The 17803-nt window shown below is 48.0% G+C and overlaps 1 protein-coding gene across 5 annotated transcripts in view; it reads right to left on the bottom strand.

Annotated features, from left to right (window-relative positions):
• Positions 1-17803, bottom strand: part of DIP2C (disco interacting protein 2 homolog C) — a 186687-nt gene that overhangs the window by 55923 nt on the left and 112961 nt on the right. For 4 of the 5 annotated variants that reach the window (XM_029238229.1, XM_029238230.1, XM_029238231.1 and 1 more), the window contains 10 exons: positions 16765-16901; positions 15380-15588; positions 14242-14356; positions 13570-13771; positions 11521-11630; positions 10137-10217; positions 4190-4313; positions 3524-3645; positions 2549-2660; positions 2351-2460 (listed from right to left, as the gene is read on the bottom strand). In XM_029238229.1, the coding sequence (XP_029094062.1) occupies positions 2351-2460; positions 2549-2660; positions 3524-3645; positions 4190-4313; positions 10137-10217; positions 11521-11630; positions 13570-13771; positions 14242-14356; positions 15380-15588; positions 16765-16901 (1322 nt within the window). Of the gene's footprint in view, positions 1-2350; positions 2461-2548; positions 2661-3523; positions 3646-4189; positions 4314-10136; positions 10218-11520; positions 11631-13569; positions 13772-14241; positions 14357-15375; positions 15589-16764; positions 16902-17803 lie in introns of those variants that run through there. The other variant, XM_029238232.1, reaches the window with a different exon arrangement.

Below are 17803 nucleotides of genomic sequence, written 5' to 3'. Positions count from 1 at the left end.
ATAGAGTAAAAAGGCAACCCAAAGAAAGGGAGAAAATATTTGCAAATCATATATCTGATAAGGGATTAATATTCATAATATATAGAGAACATCTAGAACTCAACAAGAAAACAATCAATTCAAAAAACAGCAAAGGACTTGAATAAACATTTCTTCAAAGAATATATACAAATGGCCAATAATTCCATGAAAAGATGCTCAACATCATTAATCTTTAGGGAAATGCAAATCAAAATTACAATGTGATATCACCTCACATCCATTAGGAAGGCTACTATTAAAAACAAACAAACAAACCAACAGGGAGTTCCCTGGTGGCCTAATGGTTAGGATTCCAGGCTTTCACTGCAGTGGCCTGGGTTCAATCCCTGGTCAGGGAACCAAGAGCCCACAAGCCATGCGGCGCGGCTCTTCCCCCGCCAAAAAAAGAGGACATTCAAAAGAAAAAAAAAAAAAAACCAATGGAAAATAAAATACAAGTGTTGGTAAGGATGTGGAGATATTGGAAACTTTGTGCACTGTTGGTGAGAAGGTAAAATGGAACAGCTACTGTGGAAAATAGTACAGCAATTCCCCAGAAAATTAAAAATATAATTACCATATGACCCAACAATTCAACTTCTGGATGGATATATACTTAAAATTGCTGAAGGCAATGTCTCGAAGAGATATTTATACACCCATGTTCACTGCAGCATTATTCACAATAGCTAAAATGTGAAAGCAACTCAAGTGTCCATTGATAAACGAATGGATAAGCAAAATGTGGTAAATACATACAATGAAATATTAACTCAGCCTTAAAAAGGAATTCTGATACATACTTCAACATGGATGAACCCTGAAAACACTATGCTAAGTGAAAATAAGCCAAACACAAGAAGACATATACTGTATGATTCCACATAAACATGGTACCTAGAATAGTCAAAATCATAAAGACAGAAAGTAGAGTGGGAGTTGCTGCAGGCAGGGGTGGTTTCAGTTTTGTGAGATGAAATGACTTACAAAGATTAGTGGTGGTGAGAGCAGCACAGAATTCTGAACATGTTTAACACCACTGAGTTGTACACTTGAACAGGGTAAATGGCAAATTTGTGGTATATGTATTTTACCACAATTAAAAATTGGAAAAAAAAGTAAATGGAGTAAGAGAACTAAATGAAAATTATGCAAACCCAGCAGTCAGGTGGATAATAGGTGAAGGGCTTCCTGAGGCCAGAGAACTTAACCGTGTCTTTTTTTTTTTTTTTAACATCTTTATTGGAGTATAATTGCTTTACAGTGGTGTATTACTGTCTGCTTTATAACAAAGTGAATCAGCTACACATACACATATATCCCCATATCTCCTCCCTTTTGCATCTCCCTTCCACCCTCCCTATCCCCTCTAGGTGGTCACAAAGCACCGAGCTTATCTCCCGGTGCTATGCAGCTGCTTCTCACTAGCCATCTATTTTACACTGGTAGTGTATATATGTCCATGCCACTCGTCCCAGCTTACCCTTCCCCCTCCCCGTGTCCTCAAGTCCATTTTTTACATCTGTGTCTTTATTCCTGTCCTGCCCCTAGGTTCTTCAGAACATTTTTTTTTTAGATTCCATATATATGTGTTAGCGTATGGTATTTGTTTTTTTCTTTCTGACTTACTTCACTCTGTATGACAGACTCTAGGTCCACCCACCTCACTACAAATAACTCAATTTCGTTTCTTTTTATGGCTGAGTAATATTCCATTGTATGGATGTGCCACATCTTCTTTATCCATTCATCTGTCGATGCACACTTAGGTTGCTTCCATGTCCTGGCTATTGCAAACAGAGCTTCAATGAACATTGTGGTACATGACTCTTTTTGAATTATGGTTTTCTCAGGCTTAACGGTATCTTGACAAGGACATTGCCTGAGCTGTGAGGGTCCTAATTCTGGTGACACACATAGTAGCTCCATCATTCTCTGATAGGAAAAAGCATCATTTCAGAGGCAATGAGCAGCGTGCTGGCAAGTTATAATGAGACCCATGTTAAACAAGTGAGAAACTCCAGTGCACAGAGTTTTATAATAGAATACTGGGATTTGAGAACCAGCAAGAAAAACATAGGCAGTTTTTAAATTAGAGGTTAGGGAAGCTCTGTTTACATAAAAAAATAGCTGGAACATCTGGAAATAATCAGTCAGCCTAGCTAACTATTGAAATGGTCACGCATTTTAGAGCTTGAACAAAATGCAAATATATCGCTCTCTCCGTGTTTTGCTGCTAGGCCCCACTAGAGCCCTATACCCATAAGAATGAAAACTGACCACTGCTTTGTGGCTTGCTAACTAGTATTTCGCAGACTGTGTTTCTCACCTTCACTCCAGCTAGCATCCCAGTCGTGGACACACTAAAATCAAGATAGGCTAGCGTGTCTGGGTTGGAAGGTTTGTAGATCTGGGCAGGCCGCTTCTTTGGCAAATCATCTAGAGAGCAAAACAAAGCTGTTAGCATCTCTGACTTAATGGAAAAGCAGATAAACAAACAAACATATCAGTGAGTTGGAGGACGAACCTGTGTCCAGTATCGGGGGCCAGGCCCTGACGTCTACAGCTGCAGCTGCCTCCCTGGACCGTAACAATTTACAGATCAGTTGTGTTGTCATCAAACAGGCGGAGCGGCTCACCTGAGGGTCAGAGAACAAGGAGTGGAGAGGAGGAGGGTAAAGGACGGGGATGGACGCATGCTCACGTGCCAGCTGTGCACCACGTGGAGGCCATGAAGCTCACAGCACAGGCTGGGCACCAGGAGCACAGCTGCCTCACAAGGGGCTGTGTTGGCCAATGGAGTTCCACATGACCAGGAATCTGACCACGGAGCACACAAGCAGACCTTGTGGGGACTGAGGTCCCTGGCAGTATCCCCTGTGTGATGGTCACACACAGAAAGCAGCATCCAAACTACCTGCTCTCACTGTTAGCTCCGTCCCCCAGAAATGCACACATTTACACACACAGTACCATCTACCAGAGTGACAACCTTGAGGGTCCTCCAACACAACTACAAAGAAGTATTCATTTGTGATGTCCCTCGTGGTTCCTCCTCCAAGGGAAAAACATATCCTAATCCTTTTAAACTTCCCCAGGCAAAAAAAAATTAAATCAAATCTACACTTTCAAAAAGGAACAGGATGCTTCTCAATCTTGAGGAAAGAACCTTTAAAAATGTATGACTTTCCCACTTGTTTTGGTCTGCTCCTTGGGCTTGGTAGGGAAGCTCCCAGTGTCCAGAGGGATGCCCTCTCTGGGCATCAATTCCCACGCATTGTGGCAAAGCTGTTCTCTAGCCCCTAATTCTACGCACAAGCTGCTATCTTCCTTCCAGAACGAGATGGCCAACTCCTAGAGGGAAGAGGCTGAGTCCCACTCCACCGCTGGGACCACCGACTCCCATGCAATCCCATGCCTGCACCCAGCCCTTCCCCGGGAGCCCAGGCTCTGTGATCTGCAAGCCCAACACTCAGGCGCAGACACCCGCAGGCAGCGTTACCTCCACGATCATCTTCACGGTTGGCAGCGTGGTTGCGATGTTCTGTGGGTGTGGAGGACGGACGGTTATTGGCACACAGCCTGCATACAGGCAACCATAAAATGCTGCGATAAGGTCTATTCCTACATGGGGAGAAAAGCAGAAGTTCTCACTTGAAACAAAACAAGCTGTTTAATGGCCATCATCCCTGTCAGCAGAATCACCAGCCTGGAAACAGTCAGACGGGTACGGCAGTAACTGAGACCTTGAACAGACCTGTCCTCCTCCCTGTGGGTCTATTAAACTTCAGGGGTAACTCCCACCTGGCCCGTTCTCTTAGGCACAGGAAGCCAAAGCAGGCCAGAAGCTTGATTGCTCCCATTTCTCTAAGGAATTAGTCAACTTTCTGATTATCAATTCAGTAGTCAAGGATTTAACTACTATTGATTAAATGAACTCCCTCAGATAGCTAATAAAACAAATTTAGATTGAAAAGTCGTTGTGAACTACCGCTTTATCTGTGTCCCTACTATTAGTGGTATAGCACGTAGCACAGTCCGCACAAGTGAGCCAGGCAGGAGAGACAGTGCCCATTTTTGGTGGTAACACACAAGGTCATCGAGCACCAACATGTGCAGTGAAGGGTCTCTCGGGCAAGGGCTGGTCTTGCATGGCCCTGCTTCTTACCTGGTGGGTAGACTAGAGCGACGTGGTCCCCATCCTGCAGATGCCCTCTCTCCATCAGCATCACGGCTATCTTCTCAGCCCGCTTGTGCAGCTGGACACACGTCAGCGAGTTCGCTATTGTGCCCTGAGTAGCACAAGAACAAGTGGGTATGATTTTTTTTTTAATATGACAGCTTTGAGGTGCAGTTCATATACCATACAACTCACTTATTTAAAATGTGCAGTTAAATGGATGTATCTGCAGAGTTGGGCAACCACCACCACAGTCAGCTTCAGAATGTTTCTGTCACCTCCTCAGAAGACCCCCCCCGCCCCCGTTAGCATTCACTCTCCTTTCCTCCCCACTGGCTAAGAAGTACAACACCAAAGAGGCATCTAGATACGTTTGTATTAAAAAGAAATATTAAAAAAAACAATGACTTGACTTGAAAAAACAGCTAAAATCACAAAAAAAATCAATCTAGTAATTCCGGGACTTAAGTGTAATTGTCATGGGCAATAAGAATTAGTCGTAAATCTGCAGGACTCACACTATGAAAAGTAAGACTAATTGAAACTGCTTTTAAGAAAGACCACACCAAAGGTCAGGGAGGTCAGAAAACAAACAAACCCCCAGAAAAGCAACAGTCAAAAAAAAAAAAAAAGTCAAAAAACCCCCAAAAAACACAAAAGAAAAAAAGGGAATTGTCAAATTCATTTAATGTAGATTTTTAAATATGCAGGAGCAAATGTAAAACACACTTGGATTGAAAAGTACCTTAAAAAAGCCTTGTAGGCGAAAATCAGTAGCAAAGTAGGTACTAAGAGATATCAAAATACATGATGTTTACTCTTTAAAGAAAAGCAAGAATGAACTGCAAATTATAAAGATACAACTATCCAAAAAAAGTTTCTCTTGAGAATGCACTTTTCATTTGCACATATTCCCAGGTGAGAAGAGATCACTGTCTACAGCTATTTAAAAACTGCTTCTTTATTATCAATTCCTACTTTAAAGGGATGAACAGGGTGAAGGACCTTTCCTTAAGCAACAGGCAAACTGGCCAGGAGTGTCAGGTGAGGAAGACCCTGCAGCTGAAGAAACGATGGTGGACAATTGGGCCAGATGCTTTTATTTAGGTGGGGAGCTTCCAAGGAGGGTAAATGAGCTGGTGGGTGACACGGAAAAGACTGTCGCCTGAGCAGAAAGAAGTCAACAGGAAGGTGGTGTGAGCAGCTGGCTGTGTGGGAGGAGAAACGTGGACAGGAGAGACCAGACCCTTTGGGGCCGTTAAAGGACACTGGTGACCTGGTGACTTGAGGTGTGCGAAGAGACATTAGAATTCCCACCCAACTGGAACATGTGCACAAGGTGGGCGGGAACCGATGGGAGTGAAAACCATTTAAAAGGCATCAGGATGTATATACCAGCAGCCGGTGTTTGCCTAAAACACTCACGAGATCACTGACGGCCATATCTACCCTGGGAAGCAGCAGGCTCTCTCCATAACCAGGGTCCAGGGCCGCAGAAGCCCGGCAAAGGGAGGCTGCCCAGGCAGCTGCCAGCCAGGTTCTGGTCCCTTCCTGCTGTGCTGGCACTGGCCTCTCCCACAGTGGACAGGATTAGCTTACATTTCTCTGATTTGAACTTTCTCATCGTATATATTTTCCTTAATTACCTTCCTTCTAAGAAAGGTTAAAAAATAATAGAAAAAGATATATGAAATGGAAGAGCCAGAGAGCAGAATGTGGCAAAGCTGGGTAAACACAGAAAGATCCACGAGACTGGCGTCTAGAAACCCAGCCCAAACCTGAGAACTTGGTGCCTTCTCAACTGGACTGTTCCTCTGAGCAGTTACTCCTGGGGAACACACCTGTCGCGTGAACCAAAACACACACTCAAAAGGACCCAAAAGTCCTGTGAGCTCTTCTAAGTGAAGATGGGGCACCAGCCCCCAGCACAGCTAAGGTGAGGCCCATGCCAGGCCTCCTGACATGCGCACACCAGCTGTCCTGGAGGGAAGGCAGCACTGTGCTCCTGGTTGTTGCTGAGGACCAGCTGTGCTGCTGGTGGGGTGGCAGTGTGCCACAGGGGAGTCCCACCACCACCCTGCTGTCCGCTGGTCGTTAGCCAGTCTTATCTTAAGCAGCAAGCATTCTCTGACTGAGTTGTTCAACTTCTGGGACTGATCTTCTCCCCAATATCCAGAGAGCAGACACTGATCCCCTATCGTAACCAGCTTTTCTGTCACACAACAAAGCCTATGAGATTTGAGAGGCACCAGTGACTCACAACCAGCAGCCATATGTTTTGACTCTGTTTATGAAATTTCCACCTACAGGTACTTTAAAATGGTGAAATTTAATTGGCATTCTGTCCTTTAGGAATCTCTGCGAATGTTTCACAATACCCTTTGCCACCCTACGGGCTTTACCCCAGACGGGAGGAGGGCCCCTCTGGGCAGTCGGTTGCCAACGAGCCCAGCCCAGCCTCTCTCCTCCACCCCAGCCTGCAGGCTCCACTGGCTTCACTGTGGCTCCCGGCAGGCTCCACGTTGAGGGAGCCAAATGGGATACAGGCCTCATCCAGCCCCGGACTGTGCATCACTACTGGTTATGGGGAGTCTCAATACAGCCTTTCACCTCGGGAGAAACACCACTGATTTTCAATCACACATTTCATTTTCCAAAGTGCTTGCTGTCATAAAAACATGAAATGCTGTTTATCCTCAGGTCAATGGTTACCTGGCATCCTCATCAACATTCATGGGAAAAGTGGGGTTTTCAGTACAGAAACCCACTGCCTAAGAAGAATGTTCTAGGAAAAAGCACCTCACAGGAAATTAAGGCTAACTTTTCCTAAAAGAAGCCTCGGCCGGTATCATGACAGAATGGCAATGCAGGGTAACCCACCACCCAATCCCTATTCTAAAGACCACAGATTTCAGTATCAATGACTGCAAATGTAGCACCATTTTAAAGTTTTACATTAAATTAAATAATGACAAGTACAAAACATACTGAGGAATGAAGAACAAGCCAAACAGGATTCACATTTTTAAATTCTCAAAAAGTAAAAAAAAAAAAAAAAAAAAAAAAAAAAATGTTAAAAGAGTTGGCTGGTGTTTCTCTTAAAAAAAATAACAGGGCTTCCCTGGTGGCGCAGTGGTTGAGAGTCCGCCTGCCGATGCAGGGGACACGGGTTCGTGCCCCGGTCCGGGAAGATCCCACATGCCGCGGAGCGGCTGGGCCCGTGAGCCATGGCCGCTGGGCCTGTGCGTCCGGAGCCTGTGCTCCGCAACGGGAGAGGCCGCAACAGTGAGAGGCCCGTGTACCGCAAAATAAAATAAAATAAAATAAAATAACAGATGCTCTTCTGTATGTAAGTTCTAAGAATGTAAGTCTTCCACGATTTGCAGTGAATCACATCCTCACTTCCTACTATAAACCTCTCACAACAACTCTGATCCTATCGACTGTGTTGCCGTGGAGGAGGGCATATGAGTGAATACTGTGAAAAGACAGGAAGCCAACGGGTAACCGTTTTAAGGGAGCCACGACAAAGTTGGGGAATTCACAACCAACGGAAGGGGCTGTCCAGGACAGAGGAAGCCTGGAAGCGTGTTGGGGCCCTATGATGGAAGGACAGTGTTTCGGTATATTGAGTAAAACACATTATTAGAATGAATTTCACCTGTTTCTTTATACTTTTTTAAAATATTGCTTTTAGAAAACATTAAATTGTGTGTGTGGCTTGCGCTGTATTTCTATTGGACAGTGCTGAACTAGAAGGTTGAGTGAGTGGAAATGACACTGTAACCACCATGGAAATGATGCTCTTGACCTTTGGTTCAGGTTGAACACTTGTCATAAGTGTGCACGTGGGGTTGGAGAGGCTGGGAATGAACACAGATGCCTGGCTCCGATATGACCCTTCCAGCTGTTTGGATGTAGCTGCCTTCACGTAAGCAGAGCCTCAGGAGATAAGGTCATGTCTGAAGGGAGGTTGTTGTAGACCACGCTGTCCCTGCGCTGACCTGAAGTAAACTTTCTCATGGCCTTGACCTCCACAGCTCACCCCATCAGACCTTCTGTTGCTGCTGACGAAGCCCTTCTAGAATACGAGTCATTTCTGGTGAACACATTCCTCCTAATGATCCAATGCCTAGCCACAGAAAAGGACAGTGAACTCAGGGTCTGGGAATGGGGTTGATCTGCCCTGCACATTGCCAGTCCCCAAGCGAGATGCAGTTAGCATGGCCGTCTTCCTCCCACTGACAGGACTATAGTCTATGAACATGCCTGAATCATTTTTGAATCTTTGTGTTTGGGACAGATAAGAAATTTCCTCTTACCCAGAGCTCTGGAGGGGTCAAGCTACAGGGGAGGGAAAAAGGATGCTGGCCCAACTCTCGCCCCCTCACTGCCCACAGTTCACGGGGGATGGCAGGCCTATCCTGGGGACGTCCTGTCCTACCTCGTCATGTCAGTACCACGGCCCCACTCAGGGAGCTGAGTGAAGGGGCTCTGAGTAGGAGTCCTTCCCAGGGGCTGGGGGACAGGCTGCAGTGTGGCTCCAGCTCCAGCTGCCCCTCTGAAGGTGCTGTTGGAAACCTCTAGAGGCCACGAGAGACTCTGGAGAAAGAAGGGGAAGTCCCCAACAGTCTCCAGGAGACATACCACGTGCACAGGACGAAGAAAGTCAGAAGAAGCAATTAGAGAGACAGGACAGCACCAACCGGCGACGGTGCCAGGAAAGGAGAGTCTTATCTGTGTTTACAGGCTGAGGAGGAGCCAGAGGAAAGAGACGGACGAGAGCAGCAGGGCAGGCACGTTTCAGATGCGACGCAGGGCCTCCTGGTAACCACACGACCGTCGGGCTTGCCCTGCGTCTCACCACCATGCACCTGTGTGCAAGAGCATTTATCCTGGGAAAAGGGTCCACTAGGCCCAAGCGTAGGCGCCAAAAGGCAAGGGTAGCAAGCGTTCCTCACAGAGGCTGGGGTGCGGGAGTGCTTTCTAAGACTCTTCCTGGGGTCGGTCTTGAACAGACACAGTGAACAAGAAACTGCTGAGGTCAACTCAGCACGCAAGGTAATTCAAGACAAGCTGTGTCAGAGGAGGACCAGAGGTTACTTCTACCAACTAAATCACCGCAAAACTTGTCTGTAGCTGGATATCCAAATTATAGGTTCAGGGAGTAACTTATATTGTTGGCATTTCCTTTCACTTGTCCTTAATCTACTGCTTTAAATGACAAGAGGTGCCTTCTCGCACTAAGATTTTGCCATTTTGTAACTCTGAAGAACTTCTTAAAGTTGCAAGTACCCATACTTGTCAAGACGACCTACGTTAAATCTATTTTTCAGGCCTTATTTCCAAAGCAAACACAAAGTTAACAAACGTATTAAAGACTTCTGCATTTAACGTTTATTGTTAGTACTATTTCTTGCCTTACTCTTAAGTACTATTATGGAACACTATCTGAGGAGCTTGCTTTTCTAATACGAGATGTAAATATGAACTTTAATTATAAAATAGAAATTATTTTCATTCCTAAGAATGAAAGCCTATAACTAAAACATGACTTCTTATAAAAAAAAAAGGAGTTGAGTAATAAAAATAAAGACATAAATACCTCATAGATCTGCAATTGTTCTGCTGTAGACATTCATCACTCATTTTGAGGGGAGGGGAAATATTGCAAAAAAATATTGCTAAAATACACACAAAAATATATGTGTACACACACACACACACACACACACACACACACGCTCAAACCCTTATATTTAAAAGCAACCTTTCTTAGGTGAAAAGGTCTCAGTCAAAATAGCAACAAACAAACAAACAAACAAAAGGATTCAGGTTAAGACTGAGGAGAAAGGTATGAGTGGAGAATATGATACAGAAGCATGAAATTGTGGACCACACAGGGAACGACCAGGGCACACGGGCGGGGCCTCACCCTACAGTTGAGCAGCGTATACAGCACGTGATCGGGGGTGGTCTGCGCCCTCCACTGCAGGACCTCCGAGAGGAACAGGAACTGGAACAGAGCACAGCCATTAGGTCTAGACTGTCCTGGGGGGTTGGGCTGGCCTCAACATCTAAAAGTTTAGTCTGTCTGGGTGCTTTTAAGGTGGCTTAAGACAGCGAGAGGATAATCCCATATAAATATAATTGACAGAATAAGCAGGTGTTCGCAGTGCTTTCCTGACAGTGATTTGGAATTCACTGTGCTTGATTCAGACCCAGGAGTCAGAGGGCTGGTGGCAGGCCACCATGAGGGAAGTTTTCTGAAACCTGCCCAAGGATGGGAAGACTCTGTTCCCCTTATAGACAGAGTAGCCGACACAGAAAAATCCTGTCTCCTGGGGCTTCCAGAAGATGCAGCAGTGATTTCTGGGGGTTGCAATGACAGAATCAGAGCTACCCTGTTTCAAAAACGGGCTCTCTTAAATTTGTTGTGTTTACAATGGCCATCCCTGAAGTCATTCAATAGCTCTGCAGGTCACACAGGTGACACATACCCACTGACTCAGTCTCTAGTAACAAGGATGGCCCCGTTTAATGTCAGGACACAGCACTAGTGTCAGGATACAGGAAACACCCACATCTTCACCTTAATCCATTTTATGATGGAAATGTACTGTGAGGTGGGGAACACGGTGATCAAGTGCTTTCAGTGGACGTGTTACTACATGTTACCAAATTGGCAACATCTTAAATGGCTGATTTTGTCACATTTCCTGGGAGCCCATTTAGAGTGGGACCACCTTTTGGTGAATCATGAGAGCTCTCAAGGCTGAATGTTCTAATGGGGACTTGTAGCTATGCGTGACAAACTGTGTCTGATGTTTAAGTGGAGTGGGGCCCAAGGATTCCTCCTACAGCTCCCAAGGCTGCTTTAAGAATGTCTGGCTCCCGAACCTGGGTTTTGCATTGACGTTTCCTTGAATTCCAACCATCAAAGGACTGAAGCCTCACTGTAAGGTGGCTGTGAGGCAGTGTGAGTGTCAAATCAGGGCTGGAGGGAGAATCAGGAACAAGTGCTTAGGGGATGCTAGGACACGACAGGGATTGCAGACACTGGCCTTGGGCCTGCTAGTCATGGGACTGCATCACCTACCCATGCAGTCCTACAACACTGCACCCTTAGCAAACACGTTTTCCTTATAAAATTACACAGACATCTCTTGCAGGACCAAGAGGGCAGGTAGGAAGAAAGATCATCAATGGTAGATACTGGGCTGCCAGAGAGGGCAAGTGGGAGTTGGTGACGCTTGTGATACAGCATCTGGGCAGGAGTGGAGAAGAGCCCAGGTGGACGTCTGACCCTCAGCTCTCACCTTTCGGGCCTGGTCATTGTCTTCTATCTGGCCCAGGTCTCTGCCGCTGGCCTGTGCGATCCTCTTCCCAGACACCAGGTTCCCCACCATCACAGAGGCAGGGCCGATCTCTGCAAAGAAGCAGCGGCACACACGTGAGGAAAACACGAGTGAAGTTCCTGAGAACGTGACTTCTCACTTCGGGAAGAAGCTTACTCTGGGGAAATCCTTTCAAAGACGTAGCTTTGAAAAATCTAATTAGAACAGGATTTCAAGTAAGTCACTACCATGAAAATGACAGCAAATATGAACAAGCCTCAAGTAAGGGTACATAGAAATAAAGCTTTCACCAAATTCCCATAAGTGTTCTCCCAGGCCGCTGCCTTTGTTCTCCAGTTAGGGAGATACTGACATCTATTCATTTATTATTTGTTAAAAAACAAACAACAGTTTTTTGAAGACAAAGTTATATAACCTCCAATAATTAACAAGAGTAGATGAGATAACCAGGTACCACTAGAGAATCCTTTCCTTACAACTGCCAATCACACGAAGCTGCATTTTCCGTGCCGCACGTAAGAGCGGGTGCGGATCCTGGTACCTGCCATGTGCGCCCCGAGGAGGAAGGCGCCCAACCTGGCTCTCAGAGCCTGTTCACTGGGCCATGCATCCCTGTCATGAGTTCCTAGATGTCTGACAGGTGTCTGAGCCCTGCAGCCCTGCAACGGTCACGCATCTGCCAACGATCCCTCGTCGTAAATGTCTGTCCTAAATTCTGCCGTCACAAACTGCGCCCCCAGCACCTGGGCCACTGGCCACCGGCTCGAGGCACCTGATGATGGACCAAGGTTCAAGGTGGGAGGAGGAGGCTGGGACAGTGAGTGAGGACACCCCGGGGAGCCGAGACACTCCTGTCGATGCCGTAAGAACGCGGCGAGAGCCACGCTGTGGCAATCCCGGTGCTGCTGCTTGCACAGAGGGGCAAAGTCGGCGAGCCTGGTACCTGCTTTCCTCCTGCAGCATCAGCGTCCTCACCTGAATCTGGAGAGACCGCTCACCCCCATCTCACCAAGCTCACTTCTGGGGGTGGCCTGGGGATGGGCTGGTTCCTATATCTACAGCCAACTGTGCTGCGCCCAGTACCCACCAGCCACCTCTAGCTGACTCGCCAGGAACTCTGCCCGTGCTGCCACTCTTCATCGGTGGAGTGAAGAGTTGTCAGGGCTGGGCCTGTCTCTCCTACACTCTGGACCCACAGCCTTAGGCAGTTCCTGAACCCCTCTGTGGTACGACTTCCTCATTTCCTTGCAAAATGGAGATAAGAGGATGAAATCCATGAGGATGAAATGAGTTAATACATGTAACGTGTGGACAAGCGGCCCGCCTGTGCCAGGCACTGTTGGTCGTCATCCTAATACCCCAGCCTGAGCTCATCCTGGCTGCCTCCGAGGTCTGTCTGCACATCAAGCCTGGAGGCCTGGGGACCCTCCATCACTACACTGGCAGAAGAGTTGATTCCTCACCACCATATTCTTGCAATGAATTCGTTTTCACTGATAACTGTGTGCAGCCTTAAAGACTATGATCAGTTAGCTGCTAGGAGGATCAAGTCAGATGGCAGATAATTACGTGTTCCCCAAATTGCAAAGCAGCAGACAAATGTTTACCACCATGACAACGTCACGAGTTGATCTGTACGATTCCTCACAGGCTTCCAGCTGCTGTGACTCATGAAACAGGTATGGAAGCCTTATTCTAATTTGTTCAACAGGAAGCCGTGACCCTGAGAGGTTCTCTGCCAAAGGCCACCCAGGAGGTCTGACAACTGCCAAGAAGGCTAGGCTCAGGCACCGCCAACACCTCTCCAACCAAGTGGCCTACAGCCCCTGCTGTTTGGACTCTGCTGTATTCTATCCCATGCTTGGTAGAAAGACATCGCTTAGCGGGAGGCTGACTTGCCTGGGAGTGTGTGATGGGAGACGGGAGGGGAGGGAGGCTGAGAACCGTGGTCAGCATGGCCCCCACCCAGCTCCAGGGCCATCCCGGGCCTGCACGGCCCTCCAGATGTACCTGGTTGCTTCTGCCGAGGCTTGGGCAGGTTTGTGACGCACGTGTGGGGGCACATCAGGACATTGCAGGGGTGAAGTGAGCCCTCCAGGAAAAGCTGCTTCGTTTCTGACAAATGGATGCCACCGAGTGGGGTTTTGGGGAGGGTGTTTGCTGGAACCAATGCCAGACAATAAACCCCAACCTGATGTATACTGTCGATTGCCTGGAAGGTCGTGAGAGAGGGAACCGTGTTAAAATAGGTATCATGAACAGGCATGGAGCAAATACTCAGACTGTGCAAATCACAACACAGAGAAGCAGGTGCAGCACCCGTGATGCTCCCGGCATGGAGACGCTCAGGTCAGAGGAGGGCAGGCTCGCCAAACTGAGCAGAATACAGTTTCCATAGCACTTGGGACACCACACACACAAGAACGCACACTGGGAGAAAAGAAAGCACGCTCTCAAGGTCATAACCAAAAGGTCCTGCTGCGACCTCCACGAGTGAGCGGGAGCCAGTTCTGCAAACCTCTGAACCCTAAGCCTGGTCTGTTTAGCTCCTTCCCTAGAAGGCAAGTGTAAGTTTCACGGCTGATGCAATCTCTGGTCAAAAGGAGGGATGCTCAGAGAGCACAATGGTGCAGGGAAGCTCACGTGAGCCCAGGAGAGGGGCTCGGGGCAGGAGCGAGCTACCTGCAGCACCCTGCTCATCCACTGGAAGCTGTCCTCCTCCGTGGAGTCCGGCCTCTGCTCAGCCACGATCACGATCCTCTCGTCGTGCAGGACAGTCACCGAAAACACGGCTATTCTGTGGGGTCAGACAGGAAATCGCGGTGATCACATGCTGGAGAGGCTCACAAAGGGATTGGCCCTGCCATAAAGCGCTTCGCAGCTGTTACGACTGCAGAGCTCAGGGGTTCCCAGTGCCAACTACCACCTTGACGGGTAATTGCAGCTTCCAACTCCCAGGTGCTCACCCACGGAAGTGCGGCCTTGGGGGAGAAGCCTGGCAAAGCCGGAGGGCAGAACCACCACACTTCCTGTGGAGGTAGCCCGTGGCTTTGGGTGACAGGCCTCATGCCTTGGGACAGGGGAGTCAAGCGCGGGTATCAGAACTGCTGAAATTTACTGAGCCGTGCGACCTGCATCTTGAGTTTGCCCCTGCGAAGCCATATTCTCCCCATCAGCAGAAATCTGCCATTTGGGAGCTAATCATTTTCTGCTAGCTGTGTCTGCCTCTCGTGGGAAACACAAAATGTGGCGAATGGCCCTCCAGGGTGCCCTGTGCACGAAGGTGGCTCGGCTACCCCCAACCCCAAGCTCTGCTTCCTCCTGCTCCCACTAGCTGGGCAACTCAGGGTGAGATCCAAAGCAGCTGACTTCCTCCAAATCGGCAAAACCTCAGGAGCCGTGGTCAGCGATCCAGTGTCGGTTGTGTGCCAAGCTGGGGTTGGGGGCACCACCGGGAAGAAACCCATGGGAGCCAATTTCCAGGCAGTTTGTGGCTCAACTGTTACCTCTGGGTGAATGAGTTGCAGCAAGATAAATGCTTGGCTCTTTTCTCTGTGTAGTTACTTATTAAAAATAAGATTTTCAAATGGGCATTCTTATTTAACGTGGAAGAGAATTTAGTGAAAGTATATTTACGGGGCTCAGAAAAGTTTCATAAAATTGGACATTCAGAACTGCATGGAATCTCAGAAGTAATAGAGTCCAGTGGCTTCATTTTACAGAGGAGGACACCAAGTCCCGTTAGTTTAAGCAATTTTTTGCAGTTTTACACAGAAAGTGTAGTCTGTGGAGAACTGTGCCAACCACAGAGGGCGCTCACCTTCCCCTGTACACGAACTTCATGGGCTCCACGGCCAGTGCTGTGGCCACGATGTCATCGGCGTTGTGTCTGCGCCCACTGACCACCATGAGCCCGTCCATCTTGCCCACCACGAACACGAGGCCCCCAGGGCCGACGAAGCCCAGCAGGCCCGTCCTCACGAAGGGGTACTCGCTGACCGGGGCCCCCGAGCTCGTCACCGGGAACACCTGGGGACAAAGAGCTCTGAGTGTCCAGCAGGGCGCGGCCTCCACCCTCCTCCTTGGAGCCCACTGGTCCTGCTTCCCCCAAGCTGGGTCTCCTCACCTGACCCTGGCTGGAGAAGCCCAGGTCCGCATAGCTGCTGTGAGCGCCAGCCTGCGGACACCTCCCCTCCCTCCCCAGCTCTCACAGCTCGTCCCACCGGCCCATGCGCAAGGGCCTCTGAAGAGGCCTGCCACAGTCTAACAAACACTAATTCTTTCTTCTGCTTATAAAACCACAGCATAAAAATGGTTAAGTGGAGAAGCAAGGTGCATTTTAAATAACATCTGTCAGTTGTAAAGTAACCCTTGTTCATTAAAATGCTATTTTTCCTTATTGGAAATACACTCAAAAGAAAAATACAGAGGAATCAGGCCCCACCACGAGTTCAAACTCGATGCCTAGTTTCCTCAACCCACCCGACAGATAAGTCGCAAAGAAAAGGAGATAAGTTTTATTTAGACTGTGTTTGGCTCAGTTTCAGGGGCACTTAGAAACCTGAATCTACATTCAACAAAGCTGCCTGTACAAGGCACCACATCACATGTGTTCACACCTGAAGTTCTACATGTTAATAAATTTATCCCCAAACAACTCATGTTTGCTGACATACAACTTAGTCAAAGTGTGTTCCTTCTAAGGTCAGGCACACTTGGTGAAATGATACGAATTCTGAGAATGCTGGGTTTACTGGGCAGTGTGTGCATGTGTGTGCTAACTGCATGCCACACCCGTGTGCACACGGCACGGACACACACTCGTGTGGTAGAGGTAGATGTGCAGTGTGCATGTCTGGCCGAGGCTGACAGGCCCCAAGGGGGCCACTGCTCCCTCTCCCAGCATGGCCGTGCACACTCTCCAGCCCCCACCTGTCAGCTGCTGCTCTTCCTAAACGGGTGAGAACGGCAATGAACAAAAAGGCCCCTTTTAAAAAAACGACTTGCTCTTTCTCAACTCTGGTTATGAGGTGAAAACAACACTGCTAAGCCAAATTTATTGAAAACTATAAAAATAACGGCAGGAGAAAGTGCAGCCATTTTAATTACTATGAATACGTTTTATCGAGAAATTACCATCTTCTCTTTCACGTCTATTCCACGCACCTGGCAATGGCTGTCTGACGGGGCTCACCTCCCACCTACCTCGAAGGTGTTCTTGGTCATACCCGAGAGGCCATAGTAGGACGTGCCCGTGGCAACTGCGCACATGCAGAGCTCCCCGACTTCGTCCGTCCTGCACAGCTGGGGAACCCCGTCCGGCTTCACCGAACACATGATGGCTGAACGCAAAACGAAGCACAGTGACGTTAGAGAGGGAGGGAGGGAGGGAGTCAGAGAGAAGAAATGAATGAATATGAAAAAGAACCCAAACGAGCAGAAGCAGCGTCTGCAGCAAGGCCACAGGTGAAAGCGCGCAGGTCCTCACAGTCCCTGAGGCAAGTGAGTTTCCATGTTGCAGCAAAACCTCACATTTTATAGTTGTGACATCAGTAAATAATTCCAATTGCTTTAATTTTAGTGCGTAAATGGCATTTAAAGGGAGTAACCGTTTCTGCCATCCAGACATGAGGACGACACTTACAACAAGCCTGAGCGTCACTGCCGCATGCTGAGCGTCATCAGCTAGCCCACACAGCCTCCAAGATGCAGCCTGAGCCCTGAAACCAACGAGCAGGAGACACTTGCTCAACAGCCTCTCAGGCTTTTCTAAACAGAAAGCCTCCCCCGTCCCACGGGAATCTCAGTCTTTGACCTCTGACTCCCCGTCAAGGTGTGCCCTTCAGGGAAGACTGGTGGATGCTAATTTTCCTGTTTGCAGAGCGCCAGCGATCAGGGCTGAAGCTTGTGTTTCAGGGAGGTGGTGGGTGCACCGAGTGACAGCTGAGCTGGGCAGAAAGAGTCATAAGGCTGCCCCTCATCCCCAGGTTGGTGTTAGGTGACAGGAAGTGCTGTGTCTAAAAAGAGACCCACTCAAAACACGGGAAGATTTCAGCTCACTCATGGTAAGAAAAGTTCAAATTAAAATGACACCAAAGTATTCTTTACCCCTCAAACTGGTAAAAATCAGAAAGTCTGAAAATACACTGGGCATGAGGGAGTGGAGAAAGAGGGGCATCCCCCGCTAGCAGCAGGAATATCAATCCTTATGATCCTTCTGAAGGACAGCCTCATCAGAGTCACT

This window comes from Monodon monoceros, unplaced genomic scaffold (genome assembly GCF_005190385.1).
Source record: "Monodon monoceros isolate NGI ecotype Baffin Bay Population unplaced genomic scaffold, NGI_Narwhal_1 Super_Scaffold_21, whole genome shotgun sequence".
In the NCBI taxonomy this organism is placed as follows: Eukaryota; Metazoa; Chordata; class Mammalia; order Artiodactyla; family Monodontidae; genus Monodon; species Monodon monoceros.
Note: the sequence above shows the minus strand (reverse complement) of the source record. Positions and strands in the feature narration are given on the sequence as shown.